General features: G+C 38.7%; 1 protein-coding gene across 1 annotated transcript; it reads left to right on the top strand.

The window, feature by feature from the left end:
• Nucleotides 1-2,436: 2,436 nt before the first annotated feature.
• On the top strand, nt 2,437-6,390 carry LOC139709035 (uncharacterized). Its single transcript, XM_071621002.1, has 2 exons — nt 2,437-2,677; nt 4,289-6,390. The coding sequence occupies exons 1-2, from the start codon at nt 2,437-2,439 to the stop codon at nt 6,388-6,390; spliced, it is 2,343 nt and encodes a 780-aa protein (XP_071477103.1).
• Nucleotides 6,391-27,540: the final 21,150 nt, after the last annotated feature.

Raw genomic sequence — 27,540 nt, 5'->3', positions numbered from 1 at the left:
ATTCTCCCCTCGCATCGCCGCTCGGACATTGTCCTTGAGAAAGAGGTGAATCTTCAAAGCCTGTTTTCTCGCAATTTTGTGGGGCTAACAACTTAAAAAGTGCATTTTATTTCTCTTTCTATGCCCACTTATGGTGCCGAAGAATACAAGTGTTTTATATCAATGCAAAGCTTAGGAAATGAGCAATGTGATTCAGTGAAAAAATGAATTTTCAAAATTCCCGACTTTTGCCTGAAACCGTTGTCGCCGGTCACATATTTGGAAACAAGAATAATGTTCTCACTTTGGATGATAAATTCATTCATTCATTCATTCACTCATACATACATAGATATGCAAAGTTTCATTTGGATACTCCTAACCATTCTTCAGTAGCGCCATCCATGAAATTGATTATGGACGGACAGATGACAACCTGAACACAAACAAAATGGCTCTGATGACACTTTGTGGTGGAGGCATTATGGGTAAAAACAACAATGGATAGTCAATAATGGTGTGAGTAGTCAAGCCTCTCAGATACTTGAAAGCAAGAGCTGTGTTAATGACAATGATACACCGTAATCTGCATGGGATTGCTTACAATTTCAATATCTCAGCAGGTTGAAGCTATCGTACCCCGTTTAGAGTTCCCTGACTGAGAGAACCTCTGGAGGACATGCTATTTTTTAATACTAACTCGGTGGGCGGAAGGGGTGGGACAAACCCCCATTGAGACAGGCGCACAGCACATAGATGCTAAGTTCAAAAAAATTTTATGAGTGAGATTTTCATAACTCAGCATCTCTGCGCACGCGCATATGTGCGTGAGCGAGGGAGCAAAGCGACTGAGCGAGGGGAGGGTGTGGGAGGGGGGTGTCTGACCTCCCATAGTAGGGAGCTTTTTCAATTTTTAGCTCTTAATAGTGGAAGCTGGTGCATATACTTAAGTGAATACTTTTTACTTATTTTGAAAGACAAAAGGGAAATATGCCTTCAATTGCAACTTTCACTTTAATTCTTTAAGCTATGCTCCCAATATTCATGTGTGAGAAATATGGGTGTCATGCGTGAGATTGTGAGACAGACCCTAAATGCTTGAGTTTCACGCAGAATGCGTGAGACTTGGTAGCTCTGACGTCACAAGACTGACACCCTTGAGTCATACAGCCCATGAGTCATAGAGCTCACAAGTCATACGGCCCATGAATTATACAGCTCACAAGTCATACAGCCCATTCGAGTTATACAGCTCACGAGTCATACAGCCCATGAGTTTGAGACTATAAGCTAACAAAGCCCACGAGACCGACACATTAGCCGCATATTGTAATTGTTGAACTTGTAGGCTGTTTTTACCTTGTGTCGAACTCATGGGCTGTATGACTCGTGAGCTGTATGACTCATGGACCTTCTATGTCAAACTTGTGGGCCATATGACTCGCAGAACTACCAAGTCTCATGCTTTCAGCGTGAGACACACACATTTAGGGTCCATCTCACAATCTCATGCATGACACCCATTTTTTTTTCACACATCAAGACCATAGATCAAAGGAATGAAGTGATTGTTGCATTAGAAGGTATATTTCCCTACTGTCTTTCAAAATAAGTAAAAAATAGCCAATTACGTATGTACCAGATCGCACCATAACCAGAGCTAAAAATTGAAAAAGCTCCCTGCCATAGGAGGGAGGACAGCCCCCTCCCACACCCTCTCCCCACTCGGTCACTTCGCTCCGTTGCTCACCAGTCGAGATGCCGAGTCATGAAAATCTCACTCAAGAAAATTTTTTGAACTTGGCATCTCTGGACTCGTGGGTGTCGGTCTTGTGGGATGACCCCATTGAGACTTCCCTGGTTGTCCAGCATGGGGTAATTGGCATACATTATGGCACATAAGCCCAGTCTGCCTTACACAGAGCAGGTCACCAAAATGTGTCTGCTGTGTTGATGCAAAGACCATTTAGAGTCGATCCCTTTGTCTGCGGTAAACACAGCACCACAACCTCTAGAGGATGTGCTAACTTGTGCTACCATAGGCTGTCTTTAGTCTAGCACAACATATACACCAGACTCATTCCAGACTCATTCCAGACTCATTCCAGACTCACTCCAGACTCACTCCAGTCTTGTGCTTTGTGCTGTGACTGTTTAGGGTCCCCATCATCTGAGGTAAACAAGGGGGGACTCTAAATGTGGTAAAAGAGGTAGATGTGCCCTCACCGTGGCCCGGTATCTCTGGGCTTGTAAACCTAAGCAAGAATAATTCAAAACATCACATAACAGTTCCATATGGCATTCAGTCACATGCATCACACAAACATGTAATACATACATTTAGCGGTGATGACCCCAAGATTTTTTGTACTGGAATAAGAAAGATAGAATTGAATCTTGAGACAAATTACACTGATCTATACTACGTTGCAGGACTGTTGCACCCAGCTAATACTGATGGAAGACCATGGAGCCGACCCCGGACCAGGAGGTCAAGAGTCATATACCCTGCCAACAACACCTGATAGGCAGCCTCCAACTCCAGGTCTCCTTAAACTCCGGGAGCTGAATATCAACAACGGCCAGATCACCATACTGGATGAGAAACGCATACAGTCGACAATATCAGTAATGTTCAACATCCTAACAAGGAGGGTCAACAGTCCGCCGTTCCTGAATGCGGCACGGAATGTTGCAGGTGAGCCAGGATGAGAGAGGAGAATGAGACGGGTCTCATGCATTCAGTACGAGAGGCTCGTTTTCAAAACAAGCTCCAAATTTCAACAAGTTTCATTCATGTGCTCACTATAGGAGCAGCAAGCTAGTTCAGCACACATTTCAAGTACATCACAGGTTAACATCATTTCCTTTTTTAATACTTAAAATGTACTTAGATCCAGGCTGAGGTAACTCTGCCAGTGAGTGAAACCATGGGCCCGGCGGAGATTGTGTTTCCCAATTCATAATTGATAGTTTGTCTGTCCGTTTCTGTACAAGATAACTTGAGAACAAGAAATTTCAAAAAACTTGCATCGTACTGGTATGTTCATAATGAGGTATTCAAAAGAAAGGAACAATCAAATTTTGGGGTCATAAGGTTCAAGGTCAATCTCCCTTATATGGGAATTATGAGGTCAAAGATCAAAGGTCATAGTAGCCATAAAGGACATAAAATAAGCTTTATCTCCTAAATACTCAAGAACAAATGATTGGATTTTCAATAAACTTCAGGATGTGTTCATAATGAAGTAAGAAAATGACAGTTAAAATTGGAGTAATGAGGTTAAAGGTCAAAGGTAATGGGATCATAAAAGACATAAAATAAATTTAATCTCCCACTAACTCTGCAATGGATGATCAGATTTTCACCAAACGTATTGTGTACAGGTCCATGTACTTTTATGTTTGTGTTGAAGATAGGCCCACACTGCCTACGAAATGGTGATATATTAATCATGGCTGCTTGGCAGAGGTATGCTCTTGTGGAGTGCTCTTGTTCAATCTGTTTGTGCTCTAAAAAATATGCCAATGGATACCTACAGCATGGCTACAATTTCTGTGAAGGGAAAACCAGTAATGGCATTCATGGAATCTATCATGTACAATAGATTCTGTGTGCAACTTTCATCAGTGCATGCATCTTAATGATGCACATCACAACATTCAATGTTTATTGCTTCTCATCCATTGCATCCACGGAATCAATACTGTTAAAGGAGTTTTTGCTTCAGGACATAAGTGTTGTAGGACAGAGAGCTTAGTAGCTGTGCTCAGACAACCTGTTAACTGCTTATCACTTTTATCATAATGCTTTCCTGCCAATGATGGGGTGAAATGCAGTTAGAATAGGCCTGTTCCCCTCTTTGGTCCTGCCTCAGATTTTCATCTGTATAGAAAAATATAATGTTCACACAGAAATGATGACAAATTTGACTTACAGGGTCAGGAAGTAAGATCGTGATCCTATTGTTACTGCACACTAAAATGGATTATTTGCAATCATCATGTAATGCATTCTTCACGACATAAAAAACATTATTGCCAATCCACTGAACTGAACTTTGAGTTTGTGCAGGCTATCAAATATGCAATTACTTGTTTTTTTCTTTTAATACCGAGTTACTCATAAAGTGTTAACAACACCAGTGTACTGGTGTACACTGAGTTCCTGCAACAAAGGCTTGCAAGTAATGGCTATTTCATTAACTATTTGTATCATCTGTAGATGACATCAAGCATTTTTCTTTTCCTGCAAAATATCTATGTAACATAGACATGTTTGTGATCATGTGATTTCTACATTACCTAGGACTGATGTTCTACCACTCCTACAAGAAAGACAAGGCAATTAAGTTCTGGCAGGAAACAGTGGAGTATGACCCACAGAATCTCAATGCCTTGCAGGATCTGGCGACAGCATACAGAAAACTTCGAAACGATAGAGAGGCAATTGAGTATGAGTGCAAGATCAAGGAACTCCAAGAGAATGCTTCCGACAAAGACAAGCAGCTGATGATGGCTCGCTGCCAGCTGGAGCAGGCCCTCGCCCAGTTCTGGGACATCCACACAGAATGCGGGATAGATGTAGATTTAGAGGGGCGCAAGAAGCAGGTGGAGAGCTATGAGGCCGGACTGCACTTGGCTAGAAAGTGCTACGAAGAAGCACAACACCAACGGGAAAAGAGAGACTGGCTTCTTTATACAGCACAGGCCTACAATAGACTCTCAAATGCATTTTTTCGCATGGGAGATCATACTAACCATCTGAAGGCCATTGGTACAACTACTGAAATACTAGATATGGTAGTGCAAAAGTGTGAGCAAGATGATGTATTTCAGGCAGATGTATGGTATGTCATGGGAAACACACTTGCCAGAAAGGTACACCACCTACTACAGTCAGAGGTTACTCTTCCCAAAATAGTGGCTGAAAAGTACAACAGGGAATGGATTGATCCATCTTCGTGCTATCGAAGGGCCCTTCAGTTTGACCCCAGCAATGTGTGGATCTTAGGTCGACTGGGAATCTGCTTGTTCAAGGCTGGAAACAATAAAGAAGCAATCAAGTTTTTGAGCAAATCCATTGAAGCCGCTCACAAGCAAGGACAGGACTACCACATGGAAAGGTCATGCTGGAATGCCCTTGTTCGGAGAGCAGAATTAAGAATAAATGAGACAAGGAGGATACAAAAAGGAAAAGACAAAAGATCACTGGAAGAGACCTATCAATTGATACAGCAGGCCATACAGGATGCAAGCAGGTCCATGGAGTACAACTTCAGTCCTGTAAATCTTGCTGTACTTGCAGAAGCACAATTCCTACTATCAAGGCACCCCCACACTTCACGCAAAGATGCAAAGGAGCTTAGAGACACTGCCCTTCAGAATTTCTATGAATCTTCAGACTGCCAACAGGGCAATACCAGAGCAAACACTTATCTGAACTGGGCAGATTGTCTGATGGACAAATGGGATCTCACTGCAGCCATAGAGACATACAAAATTGCTTTCGAAACAGACACCCGTCATTCCAAAACCTATAAAGCCTTACAGCTCCTGCGTGCCATGTTCCAGAACTTCAAAAGTGGGAAAAAATCTGGCTATCTCTTCAAGGAGCTCACATTCTGGTTCACACATATCTATCGTCACTGCCAGCCCAAAGGGTTTGAATTTGACAAGCTTCTCTGGTCGTACGCTTCTGAAGTTCTTGATGTTATGGAATGCTTGGTCTGCCAAACTCCTCTGCCCAGCAATGAAATGGGTCTCTATGAAGAAATGATTCAACCTGCTCTGGAGGACTTCAACATAATAGTGCAGAAAAATCGAAAATTAAAAGAACGCTTACGGCAGCAGAACTGCACAGATTTTGAATCAAGATTGAAGAACCTCATTCAAGAGAATAAATGGAACATCAACAATTGTCCAAAGGTACCAAAGAGTAAAGTGGTTGCATCCCCTAGGGATCACCACCCATCTCCTGAACACCCTCTCACTGAGGGTGTGGAATATGATTTCTGTGTCATTTATGATATAGGTAACTACACAGTGGAAGGTTGGGTAGAGTTCTCTCTCCTATCTGGTCTTGAGTGCCCCTCCTACGGCCTGAAGGGTTGCTTTGACAAGAGGGATATTCGACTCGGACAGCTGGGACTAAAGGAGGCATGGACACCGGCACTGACTCAAAGCGCCTATATTCTCATTGTACTTACCCACAAAATGAACAGAGTTAGTACAGTCTTGAGTGAGATGTCACAGGAAATTGAAGGAAAGGAAATCATTGTCATCCAGCTGGAAGCAACAGACGTACCCATTCCATTACACATTTATCACAAATTTGACTTCACTGTGAAGCCAGACATTACTGTCTTGGCAAGGTACCTGATGTCCCAAAGCAGAAGTTCATTCATATGAGGGAAGATCACTAACCTCAACTACAACTTGATGTACCTCTATACTATTAAACAAGACATGATGTCTTGTTTTCAGACTGCGTGAAGATATTTTTTTGATTTTTTTTCCTATGAAAATCCTATCATTACATGCACTACCATTTCACATAAGCAAGAATTGGTCTCTGGTCATGTGGGTTGATAACTAGAAAGAGAAGAAGAAATATGGCAGCAATACGAAATGTAACTTTTAAATGATATCATAAAACACTCTTGTGTTTTAAAGACAAAATCATTTCTCACAACTGCCAATATCATCCTGATCCTTCCATTGAAGTTTTCATTCTCGATCAATATGTCTGAATCACTTAATTTGTCCAAAAGAAAGGCATTAAAAGCCGTTGAAAGCCTTTTGCACAGTGAGTTAACAATAACAATTAGCGTGGCGGCCGGCAGCTGGCTAACTATTCGTGATGGGTGCTGACGAGCCTGCTGAGTACACCAGTGCAACTCGCTAGCAGCGAGCTCGCTGGTAGCCCCAGAGCTATGCCGACCGAAATAGCGCCGCTACCAGCGGCAGGTGTACAGGTCATCAAACTTGAATCAGTCTGTAGAGCAACTGAAAGAAGGCATGAGTACAACATTACCCGATAAGATTATGGATTGGTGACAAGAGAATTCTGATACATATGTGTAGTATAAAAAATAAAGTGTTGATTATGTACCATATAAATGAAAATATAGAGGTGCTACTGTCTCATAGGGTAGCCTGAATAAATTTGTCCAAAATCACCATTCATGCCTGCAATCACTCTTCGATCACTCACAATTTAAACCAGTTGATGATGAATAACTATGTGCACATATTATGTTAGCACTGACTTCAGGTATATTTGTGTTTGAAAATGGAAAAATGACATTATACACCTATATAGTTGGCTTCAAGTAAATCTGTTTTATAATTCATTATGATTATTGATAGCAAGAAATTGTCAGAAATTTACAGTTTTTCCAACAGGATATATGTGGAATTCAAATGTGATTCCTTTGATGCTATATAGGCATGGAAACTGCCCTTTTTTATGCTGAAAAATATGGAAACAGCTTTTATCGGTGAGCATTCCGGAGAAACCACTTGAGTTGACTATCGATGACACCATGTGGTCTTTTGCGGGGAATAAAGTAAATCTGCCAGTAGAGAGAGAATTACAAAAAAAAAACGCAGAGTATGATATTTTGTGATATAAGTTGTTTCCTGCAGTGAGTTTTCTTGAGGTGCTATTCAAGCTTACTTTCATTATTTGGGAAAACGAATTACAGTGTATTTTGAAAGCATGAATATTTTTTCAGCCAAAGAAGAGTGACTGGGTCAAGAATCTTCCCCTAGTAATCATCCTGGGGAGAACGCATGACTTTCATTTTTTTCTCAAAACAGCCAAAGGAAGAAGATACACTCTTGGGTTGGAGAAAAGGTCATATTTTTGACAATCTTCTTCGATTTCTGTGAAAATTGTACGTAAATGCAACATTTCATACCAGACATTATGATAAATGTACACTCAATAAATGTGCCTTTGTGCCTTGGTTTTACAGAATTCTTTAGCAAGGAAGTTGACTTTGTGGTGATTACGGTCAACCATGAAATACTGGTAGTTGTGTTTTTCGATGTATGCTAGTCTAACAATTATGATAGCACTATACTTTGTGAGCTTCATGTGTCGACTTGAAGATGGACAGTATGTGGATTGAGCTTTTTAAGAGTATTAACAGGGTACCAGAGTTAACCATTAATGATGGCTCGTACCACTATTCAGGGAGACTGACACCCTGGTAATGACTAATACTCTATAGGCACCTAACTTTATTGAGTCGCTTTCTGTCGATGGAGAATGAGAGGGAAAAAAAGAGAAGTAGGGAATAAGCATACTGAAGATGGATGGAGAGGTGTGTGTCAGTCTCATCGATAGTACTACTTGGTAGTAGCAGTAGAAAAGGAAATGTTATATCATTTGGCAGCAGTCACAAGTTGGCTCATGTTTCTACGTCTGATCACTCGCATGGATATGCCTCACTTTGGCAAATAGCCTCCAACGAACATGCAGAGTATACACTTTGGCCATTATTTAGTTAACAAATGGTTGCTATGTGATATCTCTGTGGATAAAATGTTTCTGGGAGACACAGATGAGAAGTTATAGAGGGAAAAAAAATCAAGAAAAGGCATGCTATGTGCAGTACGAAGGGCAACTTCTGTATGTAGTCTCCCATGTGCACTTGAGTGCAGCGCTTGTATATTGCAATGGGTTCTCTACAGGTGTATTGAAAAGCTGGAACTAGGAAACAACAGAGATTCCTGTGTTTGATTAAGGAATGACAAATGCTGTAAATATTGTGTGTAACAACTTTATAGATTGAGTTTAAATAGGCAAGTTGTTTCCTACAGTAAAGTATAGAAGGGAGATGATGATTCCTCTTTTTGCATTTTTCTGATTATTTACCGGTATGTGCCGATTGCTGCATTTGTTTAAATGGCAGCCCAAGAAAGTAGCATGAAGGTGGATATACATGTAGTTGTTTTGGCCATTGCCCAGGTCAAGAAAAGTAGTTGATTGTAGGATTGTCAATGGTTACTACTAAGGAGACTGGCCATGCTTTGTAGTAACATTGCATTTGTTGTTTACTACATTTAGTTGTACCATTATCCAATGTACATAAATGTCAAGTACAATTATTATTCTACTTGCATATTACAAAATATATTCGCTTACGAATCATGTGTTGGCTAGTTTAGTGCACATTGTCAATGGGAGGGTATTTGTTGCAGATACATAATATGTGTAATAAAATGATGGTGTTATTGCAGCATATTCATGCTTTTAACTTACATATCATATTAAAACATGCATATCATTTATGGATGGTAACAGATATTTGTGTTTTTAAGAGTTACATTAGTCTTTTGAAGGAATTCTAATAGAATGGATTTGAAAAGGAGCATAGGAAAACATCTTTCTTGTACCGGTATCATGAATGACGGACACATGCAAAGGCTGGCTTACATTTGCCGATTTTGTTTGATTATTACCAGTATGCCATTCAGGTAATAACAAGAAATTCTACTCAGTGAGTAAAAACCAACTGTCAACCATCAACTTTGGGTTATATCATTACAAGTCTTTAGTGAGGGAAATGCATTGAACATTTGTGATATGATAGCATATGACTGTTATTATTGTCATACAAGAATTGTGTACACAATGATAATTGCTACATTTTCATACTTGCCAACTCTACCGCATTTGGCTTTAGACTACCACTTTTGAATTATTTCATTAGCATTCAAGCTAGCGCTGCTTGCATAGGCATCCTGGATTCTACCGCTTTCTCAAATGAAAATGTTGGCAAGTATGCATTTTGTGGTTCAGTACATGTAATAGGTGTGTAAATCACCACTTTTCTTACTTTGCTTCACTGCTTTGCTGGCTTTTGTTGTCAGATTTTGAATGATCCAGACTGATTAAAGGCCCAAGTTCCTTCAACTGATGCCTTGCAATATCTTTATTGGTGTGGCTCCTGTGGATTTAACACATTCCTTCCCCTGACAAACACCATTTCATGACAATTTGTGTGTTGATTGTTAGCGTGTGCACACACATGTATGAATGTGTTATGTGTGTTTGTATACAAATGTATAGTTGGAGTTGGGGGGGGGGGGTGTGAAGACATTAGAAATAAAAGTAGCTTTAGAATAATTGCAGTTCCCAAAACAAGGCACAAACCAGCAGTAAGTTTTGCTGAAAGAATCATGGGTTGGCTAGTTGAAAAGTGCACATTGTCAATTGGGGGGTATCGTTGCAGATATATATGTGTTAAATGATTGTGTTATTGCGGAATATTCATGCTTTTATCTTATACATCATAACACATGCATATCATTTATGGATGGTAAAACAAAACAAAACAAATAACAATTTCAGAAAATCATACAGAAGACAAAGACAATTGCATAACTATGCAAATGTAGCACAAAAAAAAGTGAAATGATTATATGTCCTTCATCATCTCACTATTAATGGTCATTGATATATCTTGTAACCTTGCAGATCTTTCAGGTTAATTTTTGGTATTGCTGGTTATACTGTCACTAATTCCCATTATCACAGAATATTGATATCATGCTGGCAATTTCATTGTGTGCTGGCTACTAAACCTGTATCAGCCAGTCGTGTAATGCTTTTTATAAGCTGTTGGTGCCGGAGGCTGTTTCATGCACTTTTCACCCAACTGTGCTCTCCAACTTTGAAATGATTCACTGACATTTATGAGAAGAAAAGTATGAAAAATATAAATAAATTAAAAGGGAAAATGATGGTCTTTAATATGACATGCAAATCAGAGTTCTCTGATGAATCACTGTAAACGTGGAAATTTTCGCGGATTTCGTGCTATGTTCGGCTAGCGCGAATTAAAAAACGCGCGAATATATCTTCGCAATTTTCTATGCACATTTTGAACGGCCTGAAATCATCGCACGCACCGCACGCACCGAGCCCATGGCCGATTGGTGGGCTACATCCCGCGACTACAGTACTAGTACTACAGTACATGTATCGAGTAAAATACATGTAAACTACGTAGTTGAGCGCTTGTACTTGCACTTGCGCCGCTCGCTACGTCGCTTATCGTACGCTGGCATCGCTGGATGAAAACAGCGACTGTGTATTAACCCACTGCGGAGCGCCAATTTAAGAACCCGCGAATATATTTTCGAGCCGCTCAGCGCGAAAAATTAATCGCGCGAAGATATTGACGTTTACAGTATGTGACTTCACACAATATACATATTTACGTGCGAAATACACATGAATGATCATATCGCTTACTCAAACGTAACCACTTATGAGAAAATACAAATAGTTTCTACACAGAAAGAAAATCATTATTTTAGAAACTTTCATGTTAGCTTTCAAATGATATATAACTTATAGGGTATAATGCTAAATAGCCTACATGAAGAAAATTTGAAGGGAACTGGTTCATTGCTATGGACTGGTGCTGTCTAATGCATAAATCTTTCGATGGGACAATAATGCTATGCAAGCGTATGGCATTGCTTAATCTCACATTAATGTAGACCTATTCCATTAGCTGTAAACTTCAAAAGTGAATGCTAATCTGAACAATAATGATAGGACATGAGGCAATTCCAGGGATTTGGGGATGTTAGGTCAGAGTTCACAGGGCATATTTAAAGCTCTACACATGATGTCATCATCCAAGTTATTTCTGCTATGCATATACTATATATAATCACAATAGATCAGCATTTGCAGCATTTGCACGAACTATGTAATATCCTGTAGATCGGCAGATGATATGGGTTAAATCTAGAAGTCAACGAGCAGCGAGTACAGTAGTAAGATTTTTCAGTGTGTTTGGCGCCACTTGAGGGAGCAAATACCAAAGGAAGGACGGTGTGGAAGGGATTATGTCCCCCTCCATGGTAAGTAAGAAGCTTTGAACACCATTATAAAAGCTGTAAATTTGTAATCTATTGCATACTAAACGTCACATTTTGGCTTATTCTCTTCAAACAAGAATGTTCAAAATGTGACTTCTTAGAACGATATAGATGTAGTTGATCAATGCAATGATCCTGTGCCACACACAGCAGAGGTACAAATGTAATATGCTGGTGGGTGCACCTCTGTACATGCACTTTCCACATTGTTTAATACTCTGTGTGGGTGTGCCATCATAAGTCCACTTCCTCATGATGTGCCATGGCCATGGTTTGTCCACTAACCCTTCTAGTCTATAGTTTGTGAGTTACAAGAAAAAAAAGCTTGTGAAGTGTGTGAGCATGAGAGAGACCCCTGAGATGTGACTGTTATGCCTAATACAGTGGAACTTGGTAGGTCTACTTTAATCATCACATCTATTAGTAAGAGTTTATTTAAACTACACATGATATATGTTGATATATCTCTCTCATCCCCTCTACATGTATCTTTCATGGAATATCAATTCTGCTACGAAAGTCAAAGATACCGCAGAGATCTGACTTTTGTATGTAGATGAAACTGAGTTGTGTTGTGGGGGTTTATATGGTAAAGGTAAAAATATACAAATTAAATGTACCACAATTTTCTTTCACTCTAAAGGTAGATCTTTCAGCTGTGTGTATGAAATTGAATAGTTGTACTGCAACCAGAAAGGATGCTGCTGGTGGATCAACAAAACCTCATCTCAAAAATGTCAAATATGTAGGACAAAGTACACCTTGGGATTGTTATTCTGAACCACACATATCTTCACATCTTGTACCAAGACTAACTTTGGGTTTCCCCACTTGTAAAAGCAGACTGAGGTGGTTACACTGACATTAAGAAAAAAAAAAAGAATGTTCTGAATGTGACAGTAAAGGCATTTCTGTCATCATTTGGCCATCAACTTCAATGCAGTTTGTGATTAGCACCCTCAATCATGGACCTACCACATATGGACATTCATCACTTGTTTATTCATATATCCAATCACCTCTTTCTGTGAAAAGCGTCACAATAACATTTTGCAGATGCTTTCCTGCTTTGATCTCATCGTGTATCACCAACAGCCAGTCTAGAGTAAAAACAAGATGGAGTTTTTAGATATTTAGAAGCAACATGCGCAGAAGATGATAGCTCTCAAATCATTCATATATATATGTATATATTCATATATTCGGGAATCATCGCTCAGTCAATTTCATTGGCAAAATGCACATACTTGACGAGATCGAGAAAGCAAATATTTTGGTAGGTTGATGTGTAATCAAATTTTCCCCCCTTTTTTGCTCATTGTTTCAAAGTAAACATGGAGTAATGGTAGGCATGTATGTCTTGCCATTAAAGGTAGGGGATACCTTTTACAGACCTCCCAAAATGCAGCAAAACATTAAATATGAACCTCAGGGGACTTGTTTAGGCCACTGCTGCGAAATTTGGAAGTCAACAGTTATCTACAATTTGAATAATGCACAAAACTCATCTACTCTGTAGTTCTGTGTGTCAGCCACACTTAAGCCTTTTTGTTGCAGTCTTCTGTATTTTTTTTATCTATAAACACAAATCTAAAAGTATAAGAGCTGATGGAATAACATATAGAGTGTGTGGCAAGAATGTATATAGAAATGTTTGTAAGTTTTGATGAACTTTCTTCAAAAAATATACATGATGGACACACATGAAGTGCATGGGTCTGCAAAGGTAGCCTAGTAATGTACTGGAATTTACGGCGAGCCCCGAAAAAAATTCAATTCAAAATCTAACGGTCAATAAAAATGTACTAAATGTTACCTTCCACTTTCAATACTTTATGGGAGTTTCTAAAATGATACTCTCTTCAACATACCACTGTATTTATACAATTCTTCATCTAAGGCATGCAAATGGGATTCCCTACCTTTAAAGCAAGCTGATGTTGGATTTTCATCAATCTTCTGCTCGATCGTTTTTGTGTTTGAACATGATGGTCTTTGCAGTTGTTAAGCAGCATTATACATCCCTGTCTACAAGCATCCTCATCAGTACCGTAATTATCAATTTTGTGACAAAAAAAAATTGTCAAGATTTGAGGTTTGCTGCTCCCATGGACCTAATACACATGGACTATTCACGGCAGTCTTTCTTTGATGTAATGATCGTCACCGACACATGATTATGTGCATCTTAATGAGTACATTCAGGTGTCTTGACAATAACGATTGTGTAATCATGTATTGTTACTAACAAAAGAATCGTTTCCCTCATTTCAGTCTTGTTTCGCTGATGTGCCTTTTTCAGACGGAAATGTCTTTAAATAAATACAGGTGATGAGGAGCAGCAAACCTGAGATCATTACAAATTTTGTGTAAAAGATGGGTAATTGCTGATTCGCACATTTTCGCACACGCATAAGACCTTGCCTAATGGCAAGATATATCTGTACTCTACCATTACCGTCCCTTTTTGCTCTGGAATAAGCTGCGGAAAAGTGAAATATTGAGATCACAACTGACAATCATTCTGCCAAAATGTTAGCTTTCTTTTAAAAACTGCCTGCTTCTCCCAAGCGAAATTGTTTGAGGTAAGATTTCCTAACATACACCACAACTGCACATTCACTTTACTTGATTTTTGTGAGTTATTTTCTTCTGCTCATACAGTTTTAGATTTCTCGAATCTCCATCTTGTTCTTCTCCCGGCTTGCTGGCGGTGACGATCATGGGATCAAAGCAATGAAGCATGCTAAAAATGTCTTTGTGGCGCTTTTGAGATGTACAGGTGCATGAATTAATTAACGATACGATGAATGTCCATGTGTATTAGGTCCATGCTGCTCCCCATCATTTTTTCAAAGGCAGTTAAGTCTGAAAAGAAACCTCAGTGAAATAAAACCGAACAGAGAGAAACGGTTCTTTTGTCAGTGACAATGCATTATTACATAATTGTCACTGTCCAAGCACCTGAATGTACTCATCACAATGCACATATAAGGTGGCAGGACACTGGTCAGATAAAAGAAAGACCTCCGTTCATAGTCCATGTGTGTAGTAGGTCTATGGCTGAACTATACATCATATACCTCTACATCTTGTACCAAGACTAGCTTTGGGTTTTCCCCACCTGTAGAAACATATACATGTATCCCACTTTGGCATTCTGTACATATCTACAGAACAAAGGTATTTCATCTGTCATTATTTGTCCATCTACTTGGATGCAATTTGAGATAAACATCCTGAGCCACGTTCCTTACACATATCTTGTACCAAGACAAACTTTGGATTTCCCCATGTGTAGAAGTACAGATGTTCATTCTCACATTAAAAAATGTTCTGAATGTGTCTAGACAGCACAGTTATTTCTGTCATTATCTGGCAATCAACAGTTTGTGATTAGCACCCTGAGCAATATATCATACCTTTACACCTTGTACTAAGACTAACTTTGGGCTTCCCCACCTGCAGAAGCAGAGATGTGTATACTTTAACATTCAGAAGTATTCTCTATGTTTCTTGAGAGCAAAATGGGTATTTCTGTCATTATTTGTCATCTACATACTTGAATTTTTTAGGTTGTTATCCTGAACCAATTCTTTACATCTTGTACCAAGACTAACTTTGGGTTTTCCCATCTTGTTTATAGGCAATGAGGATGGTCTTTTTGGCTTGCAATCTTGACCTGGATGTGCACTAATTCTACAGTCAGTATATTATAAAAAAAGAAATAAACAAGGACTGACAGCATTCAAAAGAACCAGTCATCTGTAAAATGTCAGAAATCAAACCTCTTCCCATAAAACTACAAGTACTCACTTGGCACATGCACACACATTTACATCGCATCAGAGAAAAGACAGGTGAAACAGACTTGTTCACTTCAAGCAGATTGTTCAATTTGATCTTTTTGAGTTGGCTTTCGACGGCTCATTCTATGCTTGGTGTATCAGGAATAAAGCAGGTAAGTGTTATTCATATCGTGCATCCATCATAACTTGTCTTGACCAATATAGCAAGAAATTGTGAAAGAAACCTGACTGCCCTTTTAGCTGCTATTGATATCTTGTGATATGTATTTAGCAAGATTCAACATAGGTCAATCCAATACCATACTTGCCACATTTGTCAATGAGAAAGTGGTAGACTGCGAGGGACTGAAGTGAGTGAGTACAGCTACGCTAGGCAAGCACTGTGAAGGGGAGGGGGTGTGAGAGGCACAGGATGTCCCGATGTCACGGTATGAAGCTGTTTTCTTTTTAAATACGGTACAAAGTTGTGTCATTTGGTGTACACTTTATAGGGTATTTTGTACATCTATAAAGCAGACATATTATTTTGTGTTTCATTACTAGTTCTGTAGTAATGATTACCATTTATAGGGCCTAAAAATCAAGTACCGGTATGCTGTCTGATAAGAATGCATGGCACATAGGGTATTTAACCATGCCATAAAGGATAGAGGGACTTGAGCCGTATTATGTTTATATATGCTGAGCATTTATCATGTTAACCTACTACAAGTCTCTTTTTGCAATGACTTATTAAAAATGGCTATAAGTTAATGAGGAAAACATCACCACATGCCAGCAAGTACATCTACAGGCACCTTTAAAAGCACTGCTCACTATCACTAGTCACGAGCTATTGCCAAAGAAGCATTGTCTCAGATTATAACTAGAAAAGCACTCTTAGAGCTCAGACCTCCGCCAAGCAGCTACTTTCCACCGATGATCTTGCTTTTCCACAGAGATCAGTGTTTTCCACTCTTCTGTATGCATGCTGAAAAATCGCCCAGTTTCCCAATATAGAAAAATTTGTTACGTACGGCGCGCCTCGCCTCAGTGGAAACTAGAGCATGCACTTTAGTGTGCGCATGAAAATCTCAAAAATGCACAGCTTGAACTCCCAAGTTCATTGACCCTACCTGTCAAAATATCAAAAATCGTTCATAAATTCCCCAAAATTCTCAGATCACTACCAAAATTTAATTATTTGTTACTTGAGTCATTCTTAACCTTTCCTGTAAGTTTCATCCAAATCTGTTCACTACTTTTTGAGTTATTTTGCACACGGACAAACAAACGGTAAAGAAAACATAACCTCCTCCCTTGGTGGAGGTATTTAAAAAAAAAACCAGATACCCGGTACTACCGGTAGTGGTTTCTAAAGGTGCATGCAGTTATGTAGGTTTCTAAGACACAGGGGAGTCCCATTATATAAAAAGTCCTTGGGACTGGCAGTTTTCTTTCATTACCGGTACATCAAAATTCCATTATTGCTACACAAATGAAGTATATAAGAATATAGAGATGATAATTCTGGAACCGTACTTTGAATTGGCCAGGGAACAGAGTGCACGGTGTTGTGATGCTGATACAACACTGTCATCTACATACTTATAACCTAAATATCTCAGCAGGTTCTAGTAAAAGGCATGTGTGCCCTCAGGTTGACCCTATCTCTGGGCTTGTAAGCCTCTGTAAGTATACAGCATCACATAACAATTCCATTGGCCGTTCAGTAACATCGCACAAACATACATAATCACACACTTATTTATGATGACCCTTTGATTTCTTGACTGCAAAATCATGTGTAATGTGAAAAAAATGTAATCTTGATACAAATGGCACTGATACTCTGCTGTATAACTGTTTATCCAGCTTTCTGATGGCAGAATATGAATCTAACCCAGGACCTGGGGGTCAATGTGAGCCATCCACCATGCCAACAACACCAGCTAGGCAGCCTCCAACTCCAGGTCTCCTTGAACTCAGGGAGCTGAATATCAACAAGGGCCAGATCACCCTCGTGGAAGAAAAATTCATCCAGCGGACAATATCAGACCAGGTCTACATCCTAAACAGAAGTATCCACAGTCCGCAAATCCTGAATGCTGCAAGGAATGTTGCAGGTGAGCCAGGATGAGAGAGGAGTATGAAACAGATCTCATACAGGGCTACAGTGCATTATTCCAGAAGTTTGTTATTCTGGAGGCTTGATATACTGTAGGTTCATTATTCCAAAGGTTTGTTAAGCCAAAAATTATTTAAGGTACATTATTCTGATAGTTTGATTATCCAAAAATGAAATAAGGTTTGTTATTTTGAGGGTCTGTTAATCTGATATTGAAACAGGGCTTTTAATTCCAAAGGTTCATTCATATGCACCATTTGTTCATTTTAAGATTAATTAACATCTTCAGGTGCATTACAAGTACATTGCAACATTTACATCATGTCCATATCTTATATTGAAATGGTATATAGACCCAAGCTAAGGAGCACATTTATCTGTTGTTTTTGCTTTAAACACACATGCCGATGAAGTTTGGTCTTGACCAGTGATCCTTTTACTTTGAGCATGTGCATCCACAATTGATAGGTGCAGCTTCCACGCATACATTACATTTGCCAAGTTTCACATGGATTCCTTGGACAATTCTTACATTAACAATTCACAAAATTGAATATGGACAGACAGGACACGTACCCCAAACAAAACAAAAAATATCCTGTCAAAGGAATATGTGGTACATCTTTAACCCGTTGCTTAAGGGAACCTGTAAGTTCAAATTTATTTCTGCTGACCCCATGCAGGTGCCTACTTTGCACAGAACCAAAGAGTTTGTGAGCCCATCAGTGCACGCTCTATTAATACCTCATGCCTGATCAATATTTTGCCTTGTTTGATGGCACATATAGTTGAAGTGGAAAGGGGATATATGTACCACTTGACTACTTTCACACAAGCAGATTACCAAACTGTCCAATCTCCATTGCCCTGCAAAAAGAATTTCATTTTTCAAGGGTAATGAATGCTCTTGGAGAATTGCGGGAGGAACGGGTTAACTGATGAAAGATGTTGGCTGTAGTGTCAGAAAAATTGATCATGTTCTTATGGTTTCTGCACACTGAAATAAATCATTTGGAATCATAATGTTGTCTTTCAACAAAACAATTTCTAACAATCCACTGAACTGGACAATGAGTTTGTGGAGGCCATCAAAACTGTATTACTTTCTTTATAACTCTGTTACAACTTAATGTGTTTACAGCATCAGTGTGGTTCTGTGCTACCCTCACAAAGGCTGTTATGACTATACCAATTTTAGAAGCTGTTAGGATCATATTAAGATTACATCAAACATTTTTTTCCTTCTTCAAATGTCTATGTAACAAACACATGTTTGTGATTGTGTGATTTTTACATTACCTAGGACTGATGTTCTACCACTCCTACAAGAAGGACAAGGCGATTAAGTTCTGGCAGGAAACAGTAGATTGTGACCCGCAGAATCTCAATGCCCTGCAGGATCTGGCAACGGCATACAGAAAACTTCGAAACAATAGAGAGGCAATTGAGTATGAGCGCAAAATCAAGGAACTCTTGGAGAATGCTTCAGATGATGACAGGCAGCTGATGATGGCTCGCTGTCAGCTGGAGCAGGCCTACGCCCAATTCTGGGACATCCACACAGAATCCTGGTCTGGGGTAGATAAGCGTAAGAAGCAGGTGGAGAGCTATGAGGCTGGGCTGGACTTTGCTGGAAAGCTCTATGATGAAGAACGCCACCATCTGGAAAAGAGAGACTGGCTTCTTTATACAGCACAGGCTCACGAAAGACTCTCACATGCATTCTTTCGGATGGGAGATCATACCAACCACTTGAAGGCCATTGGTGCAGCCATTGAAATACTCCATGCTGTTCGGCAAAAGTGTGATCGAAATGATGTATTCCTGGCAGAGGTGTGGTATGTCATGGGAAACACATTAGCCAAAAATGAAGGCAGCCTACAGTCTGATGATGTTACTCTTCCCAAAATAGTAGCTAAAAAGTACGGCAAGGAATGGAATGATCCATCTTTGTGCTACGTAAATGCACTTAAACTTGACTGTGACAATGTGTGGATTTTAGGCCGCCTGGGTGTTCACTGGTTCAAGAAAGAACAATATGATGAAGCAGTCATATTCTTGACTAAATCCATAGAAGCTGCCGACAAGCATGGAGAGGACAACCACATGAAGAAGTCATGCTGGAATGCCCTGTGTCACAGAGCAAAGATAAACATTAAGAAAGCAAAAGCCCAAAGACCACCTACTGGTGAGTCCTACTACCTACTATGGCAGGCCATGCAAGACTCAAGCAGGGCTGCTGAGTACAACTTCAGTCCAATGACTCTGGCTGTGGATGGAGAAGCACATCATCTACTAGCTCGGCACCCCCACACTTCACACAAAGATGCAGAAGAGCTCAGAAACACTGCCCTGCAGAGATTCTATGAAGCTTCAGTCTGCCAAGATGGCCAGTCCATATCAAACACTCATCTAAAATGGGCAGAATGTCTGATGGACAAACAGGATCTCACTGCAGCCACAGATTCTTACAAAGTTGCTTTTGAAACAGCCCATGACACAAGTGGGAGTTTCAAAGCCTATATAGCCTCACAGCTCCTACGTGCCATGCTTCAGAACTTCACAAATGAGAAGGACCCTGAGTACCGGTATCTGCTATTAAAGGAGCTTGTATTCTGCTTCACACATATCTACCGCCACTGCCAGCCCACACGCTTTGAATTTGAAAGGCTTCTCTGGAAGAATGCTTCTGCAGTTCTTGATGTCATGGAATACTTGGTCTGCAAGACTCCTCTGCCCAGTGATGAGATGTATCTCTACAAAAAAATGATTCAACCTGCTCTGAAGGAGTTCAGCAAAATGCTAAAAAAGCCAGAATTCAAAGAAAAACTACAGCAGCTGAACGTCTTTACAGATTTTAAATCAAGACTGGAGAACCTCATTCAAGGGAATGAACGGAACATCAACAATTGTCCAATGTCAGGACCAAAGAGTCCAGAGGTTGTATCCCCTAAGGATCACCATCAACCTCCTGATCACCCCCTAGCTGAGGGTGTGAAATATGATTTCTGTGTCATCTATGATACAGGTAACTTCACAGTGGAAGGTTGGGTAGAGTTCTTTCTCCTATCTGGTCTTGAGTGCCCCTTCTACGGCCTGAAGGGATGCTTTGAAAAAAGGGACTTCAAGATGGGAGCGTTAAAACTTAATGGGGCATGGACACCTGCATTGACTCAGAGCGCCTATATTCTCATTGTACTTACCCACAATATGAACAGAATTAGTACACTCTTGAGTGAGATGTCACAGGAAATTGAAGGGAAGGAAATCATTGTCATCCAGCGAGAAGCAACAGCAGTGCCTGTTCCATTACGCATATGTCGCAAGTTCGACTTCACTGTGCAGCCAGACATTCCTGACTTGGCAAGGTACCTGATGCCCCGAAAGATGAGTTTATTCATGTGAGAACTATAATCACCTACCTCAACTACAACTCCATGTGCCTGTGCTGACAAGATATGATGTCTTGTTTCCAGACTGTGTAAAGGTCTTTTCATCTTAGTTTTTAACATTCAAATTCTATCATTAGTACACTATTCACACCACCAAGACATGGTATCTAGCTTCGTGGGTTGATGATTAATATATTAGCAATATGAAAAGCTTCTTAAACACATGGACCTGTTCCTTCTGCAATTCTCTGAGGACTGTCAAGGTCTCCAAATGAGATTCTTTTTGCCTGTCGACAAAGAACAGACAGATTGGTGTGATATCCGTCTGTATGAAAGCAGTCAAGCAGTACATTGCATTCATTGCCCATGGGCAACTGCATGTGCCATGGAACAATATAAACTATTGATTGGACATTAGGTTTGTTTTTTACTCTCTAAAAAAATTGAGTGAAAATTTTCACTCTAAAAAGAGTGAATACAAAAAAGAGTGAATTTCGAGTGAAATTGGAGTGAATTTTTAGTGAAAATGCTCATTTTCACTCATTTTGGATTGACGTCAGGGATCACTCGAAGATTTTGGGTGATCCCTGACGTCACTCCAAAATGAGTGAAAATGAAAATTTTCACTTAAAATTCACTCCAATTTCACTCAAAATTCACTGTTTTTTGTATTCACTCTTTTAAGAGTGAATATTTTCATAGAGTACTACAGCATGTCCTGGGCTCGCAAATTCTTTTGTTAAACACTTTTAGAGCACCCAAATGGTATGAATTCATCATGTACCGGGCTTGCAAATTCTTTTGTTATACACTATAAGGGCACCCAAGTGGGATCAGCAAAAGTCAGAAGGGCTGAGTTCAGCATCAATTGCCACATACATCTTCATGTGAGTTCTGCAGCAAACTAAGCACAAACTTACATTGGAAAAGATAAATTAAACAAAAATACAAGCAGTTCTGAGACAAATAAGAAAGGAAAAGATGCTGATATCAGAAACTGGAATCTTTTGATAAAAGCCTTTTTCTGCTGAGTATAATACAAGCAAACATAAGTTTAGGGCACAAATGCAAACACTCTTATGTACATTTTGGGAAACTGGTATATCAGGTTTCTGGAAAGAACAGTGTAAAGACACTTTGCTTTTTGAAAGCAAAATAATTTCTCACATCTTCCTATTGAATCCATATGTGATCTTGTCAGATTTCGAAGAAAATAATTTTCCTCATTTGTAACATTATGTCATGAATGAAAGTGATCCCAACTATGTTTGACTATAATCTTCTCATCATGATAAAGTCAAGTTTGTTATTCCTGTACACTAAATGATTTTGATCAAGATATCCATCTATCCCTGCAATTACTCTTTGACCATTAACTATGTGTCACACATGTTTCATCCAGGACACACATTTCATCTACTTTCAATCTGCCCTGGTTTCTAGTATATTTGTTTTGAGAAATGGAAAAATAATACTTAGAAACTATAGCTGGCTTTATTAAAGTTAATTTGATCTTGCATCTCATTGTGATAGGGTGAAATACTAGGAGTCAGAATCGAACCATTTTCCTACAGAGTATATATGGAATTCAAGAGTGATTGTAATATTGTTGAATAGCCACAGACTACCTGCTATATGTAAGAAGACTTGGAAAACAGCTTTAATCGGGGAATATTTCGAACAGAACTGTTTGGCTTGTGATGAAATTGTGTGGAACAAAGCACATCTGTGAGAGACAATTGAGAAATCAATTAAAAACATAGGGTAGGATATTTAATAATTTGAGCTGTTTCCTGCAATTTGTCTTAGGAAAGGTAGAGTGGCATTCCTTTCACCATGTGGGAAAATGAATAACTTTGAAAGTACAGGCGACTCTCGGTCTAATGAAGTCCTTGAGACTGGCAGTTTTCTTTTGTTATGTGATTGAAACTTTGTCATACCCGAAAAATAAAGTATGTAAAGGCATATAGATAACAATGTCAGGACCTGAATTTTTCCTTTATTACAAAAAGACTTTTATCATAACAGTGTTTATATCAATGAGAGTGCAGTGTTTATATCAATGAGAGTGCACTGTAAGAATATTTTTTGGCAAAAGAAGAATGATCAGGACAAGAATCTTCTTCTGGAAATTGGTTTGAGAAGAACTTGTGACTTTTATTTGTTCTCAAAACAGCCACAAAGGAAGAAGATAATACTTATCGGGTGGAGAAAAGTTCAAAGTTTTGACAATCGTTTAGATTTTTGTAAAAATTATAAGTAAACAAAACATTTCATATCATACATTCTAATACACATACGGTGGATAAATGTGTCTTTCAGAATTTGTTTTACAGCGTTCTTTAGCAAGAAATTTTGATATGGTCTACTATAAAATATGTATACCTTTTGTATGATCTTACCGATATCCATATTTGTGAGCTTCATATGTGCTCAATTGAAGCTAAGAGTGTATGTAGAAAAAGCTGATAATAACATGCCTTAATGTGCATGTAATGTCTGATATTATTAAATTGATATCATGAAGTAATAGCAGGGTTTCAGAGTTGCAACTATGACGATGATGAGTACTATGCTAGGACTGGGAGACTGCTACCTTGGTTACAACTCATACTGTTTTTGTTTTTGTTTTTTTTTGTTTTTTTGAGTTGCTTTTCATCACCAGAGAGAAGGAGAAAAAGAAAAGTAGTAAATGAACATAAGGGAGAGAGAGGCACACAGGCTCATGTCAGTCTTTTCAATAGTAGTACTTGGTAGTGGTAGTAGAAAAGGAAAAGTTTAGTTATGTGGCAGGGGATGTAAGAGTCTATTCATGTTTTATGACAATCACTGGCAGGGAATTAGCCTTACTTTGGTGAGTGGCCTTCAAACTGGCAGAGTTATGGACTTTGGTCGTTAATTAGTCAACAGATTGCAGGTAGTCCATTGTGTGGATAAAATGCTTACACAGAACATAGTTGAGAAGTTGTAGACAAAAAAAGGGGGGAAACAAAAGGTATACCAGGGCTCCACACTAACTTTTATTTTTGGTGGCCCAAAGGCAAATATCCAACCTTTTTTGGTGGTCCGATCAGGCCACCAAATTCTTCATTTCTGACATTTTGGTGGCCCGACGTGCGTTTTTGGTGGCCCCGGGCCACCGGACCAACGTTAGTTTCGAGCCCTGTATACGATCTATGTTGGTATGAAGGAGGCATTCTTTGTTTAGTCTCCTGCTCGTACTCACTATTAAATGTAGTTTATGTAGTTGTACTTGTATGTTGCAATGAGTTCTGTCCGCTGTATTGAAAAGCTAGACCTATGAAACAGTAGAGATTCCTCTGCTGAATTAAGGAAAGAGCAATGCTATGAATATCGTATGTATCAATGTATTATATTAAGCCATACAAGTTAAATTGTTTTTGAATTGTAGAATGGAGATGATGCAATTGCAACCTCTTTTGCATTGTTCTGATTAAAGATATTTATGCACTGACTGCTGAATTGTTGAAATGGCAGCTGAAGTAAGTAGTATGATGGTGGAGATAGTCATTTGGCCATCACTCAGTCCAAGAAAAGTAGTTGATTTTTAAGGAGACAAGAATCATAAGGAGGTGATTGGCCATTCTCTGCAGTGACATTGCATTTTGTTGTTTGATAGATTCAGTTGTATTACCATCCAGTGTGTATACATGTGAATTACCATGATTATTATACTGCTTGCATAATTATATTCATTCATGAATTATGGGTTGGCTAGTTGAGAAGTGTACATTGTCGATGGGAGGATATTATGTAGATAACGTGTGTTCGAATTATTATGTTAAGTTACATGCATAGCATTTATGGATGGAAAAAGATATTTGTGGTTTGATTACTTGCATTACTCTTTTTTGTTTTTGGATGAAGGAATTCAATCAAAATAGAGTAAGAAAGGGAGTGTACAAACAAAAATATTGATGGCGAAGGACAGACATAATATGTAAAGGCTTACATTTGCCAATTTTGTTTGATTAATGTAATTCAGGTATTCAGAAAATAAAATATTTGTATTCAGGGAGTAAACCTACTCATTATCAATTTTGGATTATCACAGCTTTTCATTGAAGAAAATGCATCCAGTTGTGATATGATAGCACATGACTCTTATTATTGTCATACAAGTATTGTGTACACAGTGATAATTGCTACATTTTGTGGTTCAGTATGTGAGTTAATTACCACTTCTGTTACCTTTACTTCTCTGCTTTCTGGGCTTTTTTGCAATTTTTGATTGATCCAGTCTAATTAAAGGCCTAATTTTCTGTAACTGATGCCTTGTGATATATCTTTATTGGTGTGGATCTAACATATTGGATTGAACACATTCATTCGCCTACAGAAACCCACTTATGACATTTGTGATGTGGTTGTTTGTGCTTACATGCATGTGTGTGTGTGTGTGTGTGTGTGTGCATTATGTATGTCTGTATACAAATGCATAGTTGCACAGAAAGGAAAGTACACCATATAAATATTTGAAAAAAGAAAAGTGACTTTACAATAATTGCAGTTGCCCATACAAGATACCGGTAGTAACCCACAATATGTTTTGCTGCAAGAATTATGTACAATAATAATATATCTACATGATTCTTGAGAATTCAGCTACATACTATACGTATCATGGGAATAAATAGGATAGTGGCAGAATTACTATAAATGGGTTATAAGATTGTATTTGCAAGTTCTTTCATATGTATACACAAATATAGTAGTTTGTAATAGGTGTTTTTAAGTATAATTACTAGTATGCTGGTATTGCTAGTTATATTGTCAATAACTCTCATTATCACAAAATCACTATGACATGTTGGCCATTTTATTGTGTAATGGCTAATAAAAACCAGAAGTCAGAGGTCTGTCAGAAGTAACCAAGGGAGAGACTGTGTAGAAGGGGGATGTCCCTCCTCCCATGTTACCAAAAAAAAAAAAAAAATTACACTTTTAGGTGTGGATTGTGTGATCTACTGCATACAAAATGTCATATTTTGGCTTATTCTCTTGGAAAAATAAAAGATTATCCAAAATGTAACTTTTTAAAAAGAATCTAGACGTACTTGCTCATGCATTGCGCAGCTCTGATATCACAATACCCATACCTTTGCCATGCACATTCAGCAGTAATAAGCACTCTACACACATCCAGTCACTCAGTTAATTGTCAACAACTTCCACCAATCAGTTTTGCATACATCTGATTGTGAAACTCAATCCCTTTAAAAAAAAAGGCAGTTGATATTTCTGTACTAGATTTAAGAATCTGTGTGGACTACATCTGTGAAAGTTTGAGGTGTTGTGTAAAACATAATAGCATATGGCCTTTAACTCGTGCAAGGGAACAAATTTTTCACACTCAGTGAGAGATGATGCACACTATTCAACTTGCTTCGCTTTGTTGAATTAAGCACCTCTATTTTTCGCCTTGTGCGAAATCTTGTACCATTCGCACTCATGACCATTCCCTGTTGGTATATACATCTCTCTCTTCCTTTCTATCTCTCACTGAATATCAATCCTGCTCTTAAAGTCAAACATACCATGTAGATCCTGATTTTGTTTAGTTGAATTGTTGGGGTGTGTATAAGAGACGTGAAAATACACAAATTTATGTATAACAAATTACTTTCTCCAAATATAAATCTTTCAGCAGTGTGTATGAAATTGAATGGTTGTACTGCATCCAGAATCGATGTGAACTTTTACATTCAAGAGGATTCTGGATGTTTCTAGACGGCAAAAAAAAATTTCTGTCACTATTTGGCCATCTACTCCCATGCAGTTGGGGTTTGTTATCCTGACCTACACATATCTTTACATCTTGTACCAAGACTAACTTTGGGTTCCCCCACCTGTAGATGCAGAGTTGTGTAAATTTCAGAGATATTGTATAGAATCTCTTTGGTACCTTTACATTCAAGCATGTCTGCATGTTTCTAGGCAGCAAATGTATTTTCTGCCATTATTTGGATCATCTAATTTCATGCATTCAGTGATTATCATCCTGAACCATATACCTTTAATATATCACATCTTGTGTAAAGACTAACATTGGGTTTCCCCGCCTGTCGAAGCAGAGATGTGTTCTTTTACATTAAAAAAAAATGTTCTTTATGTTCCTAGACTGCAAAGGTATTTCTCTCAATATTTGGCCATCTTTCATGTAATTTTGGGTTGTTACCCTGATCCATATTTTTTCATGTTGTACCAAGATTCACTTTGGGTTTTTCACCCAGTGCAGATAATGATTTGAAGGGTGGCACTTTTGGCTTGTGATAATGCTGACCTTTGCACTATCTTTTCAATCATCATTAACATATTCAAA

This window comes from Diadema antillarum, unplaced genomic scaffold (genome assembly GCF_040938485.1).
Source record: "Diadema antillarum isolate AM-2024a unplaced genomic scaffold, OU_Dant_1.0 seq00001400_RagTag, whole genome shotgun sequence".
Lineage (NCBI taxonomy): Eukaryota > Metazoa > Echinodermata > Echinoidea > Diadematoida > Diadematidae > Diadema > Diadema antillarum.
This window is presented reverse-complemented; position numbering and strand designations above follow the sequence as displayed.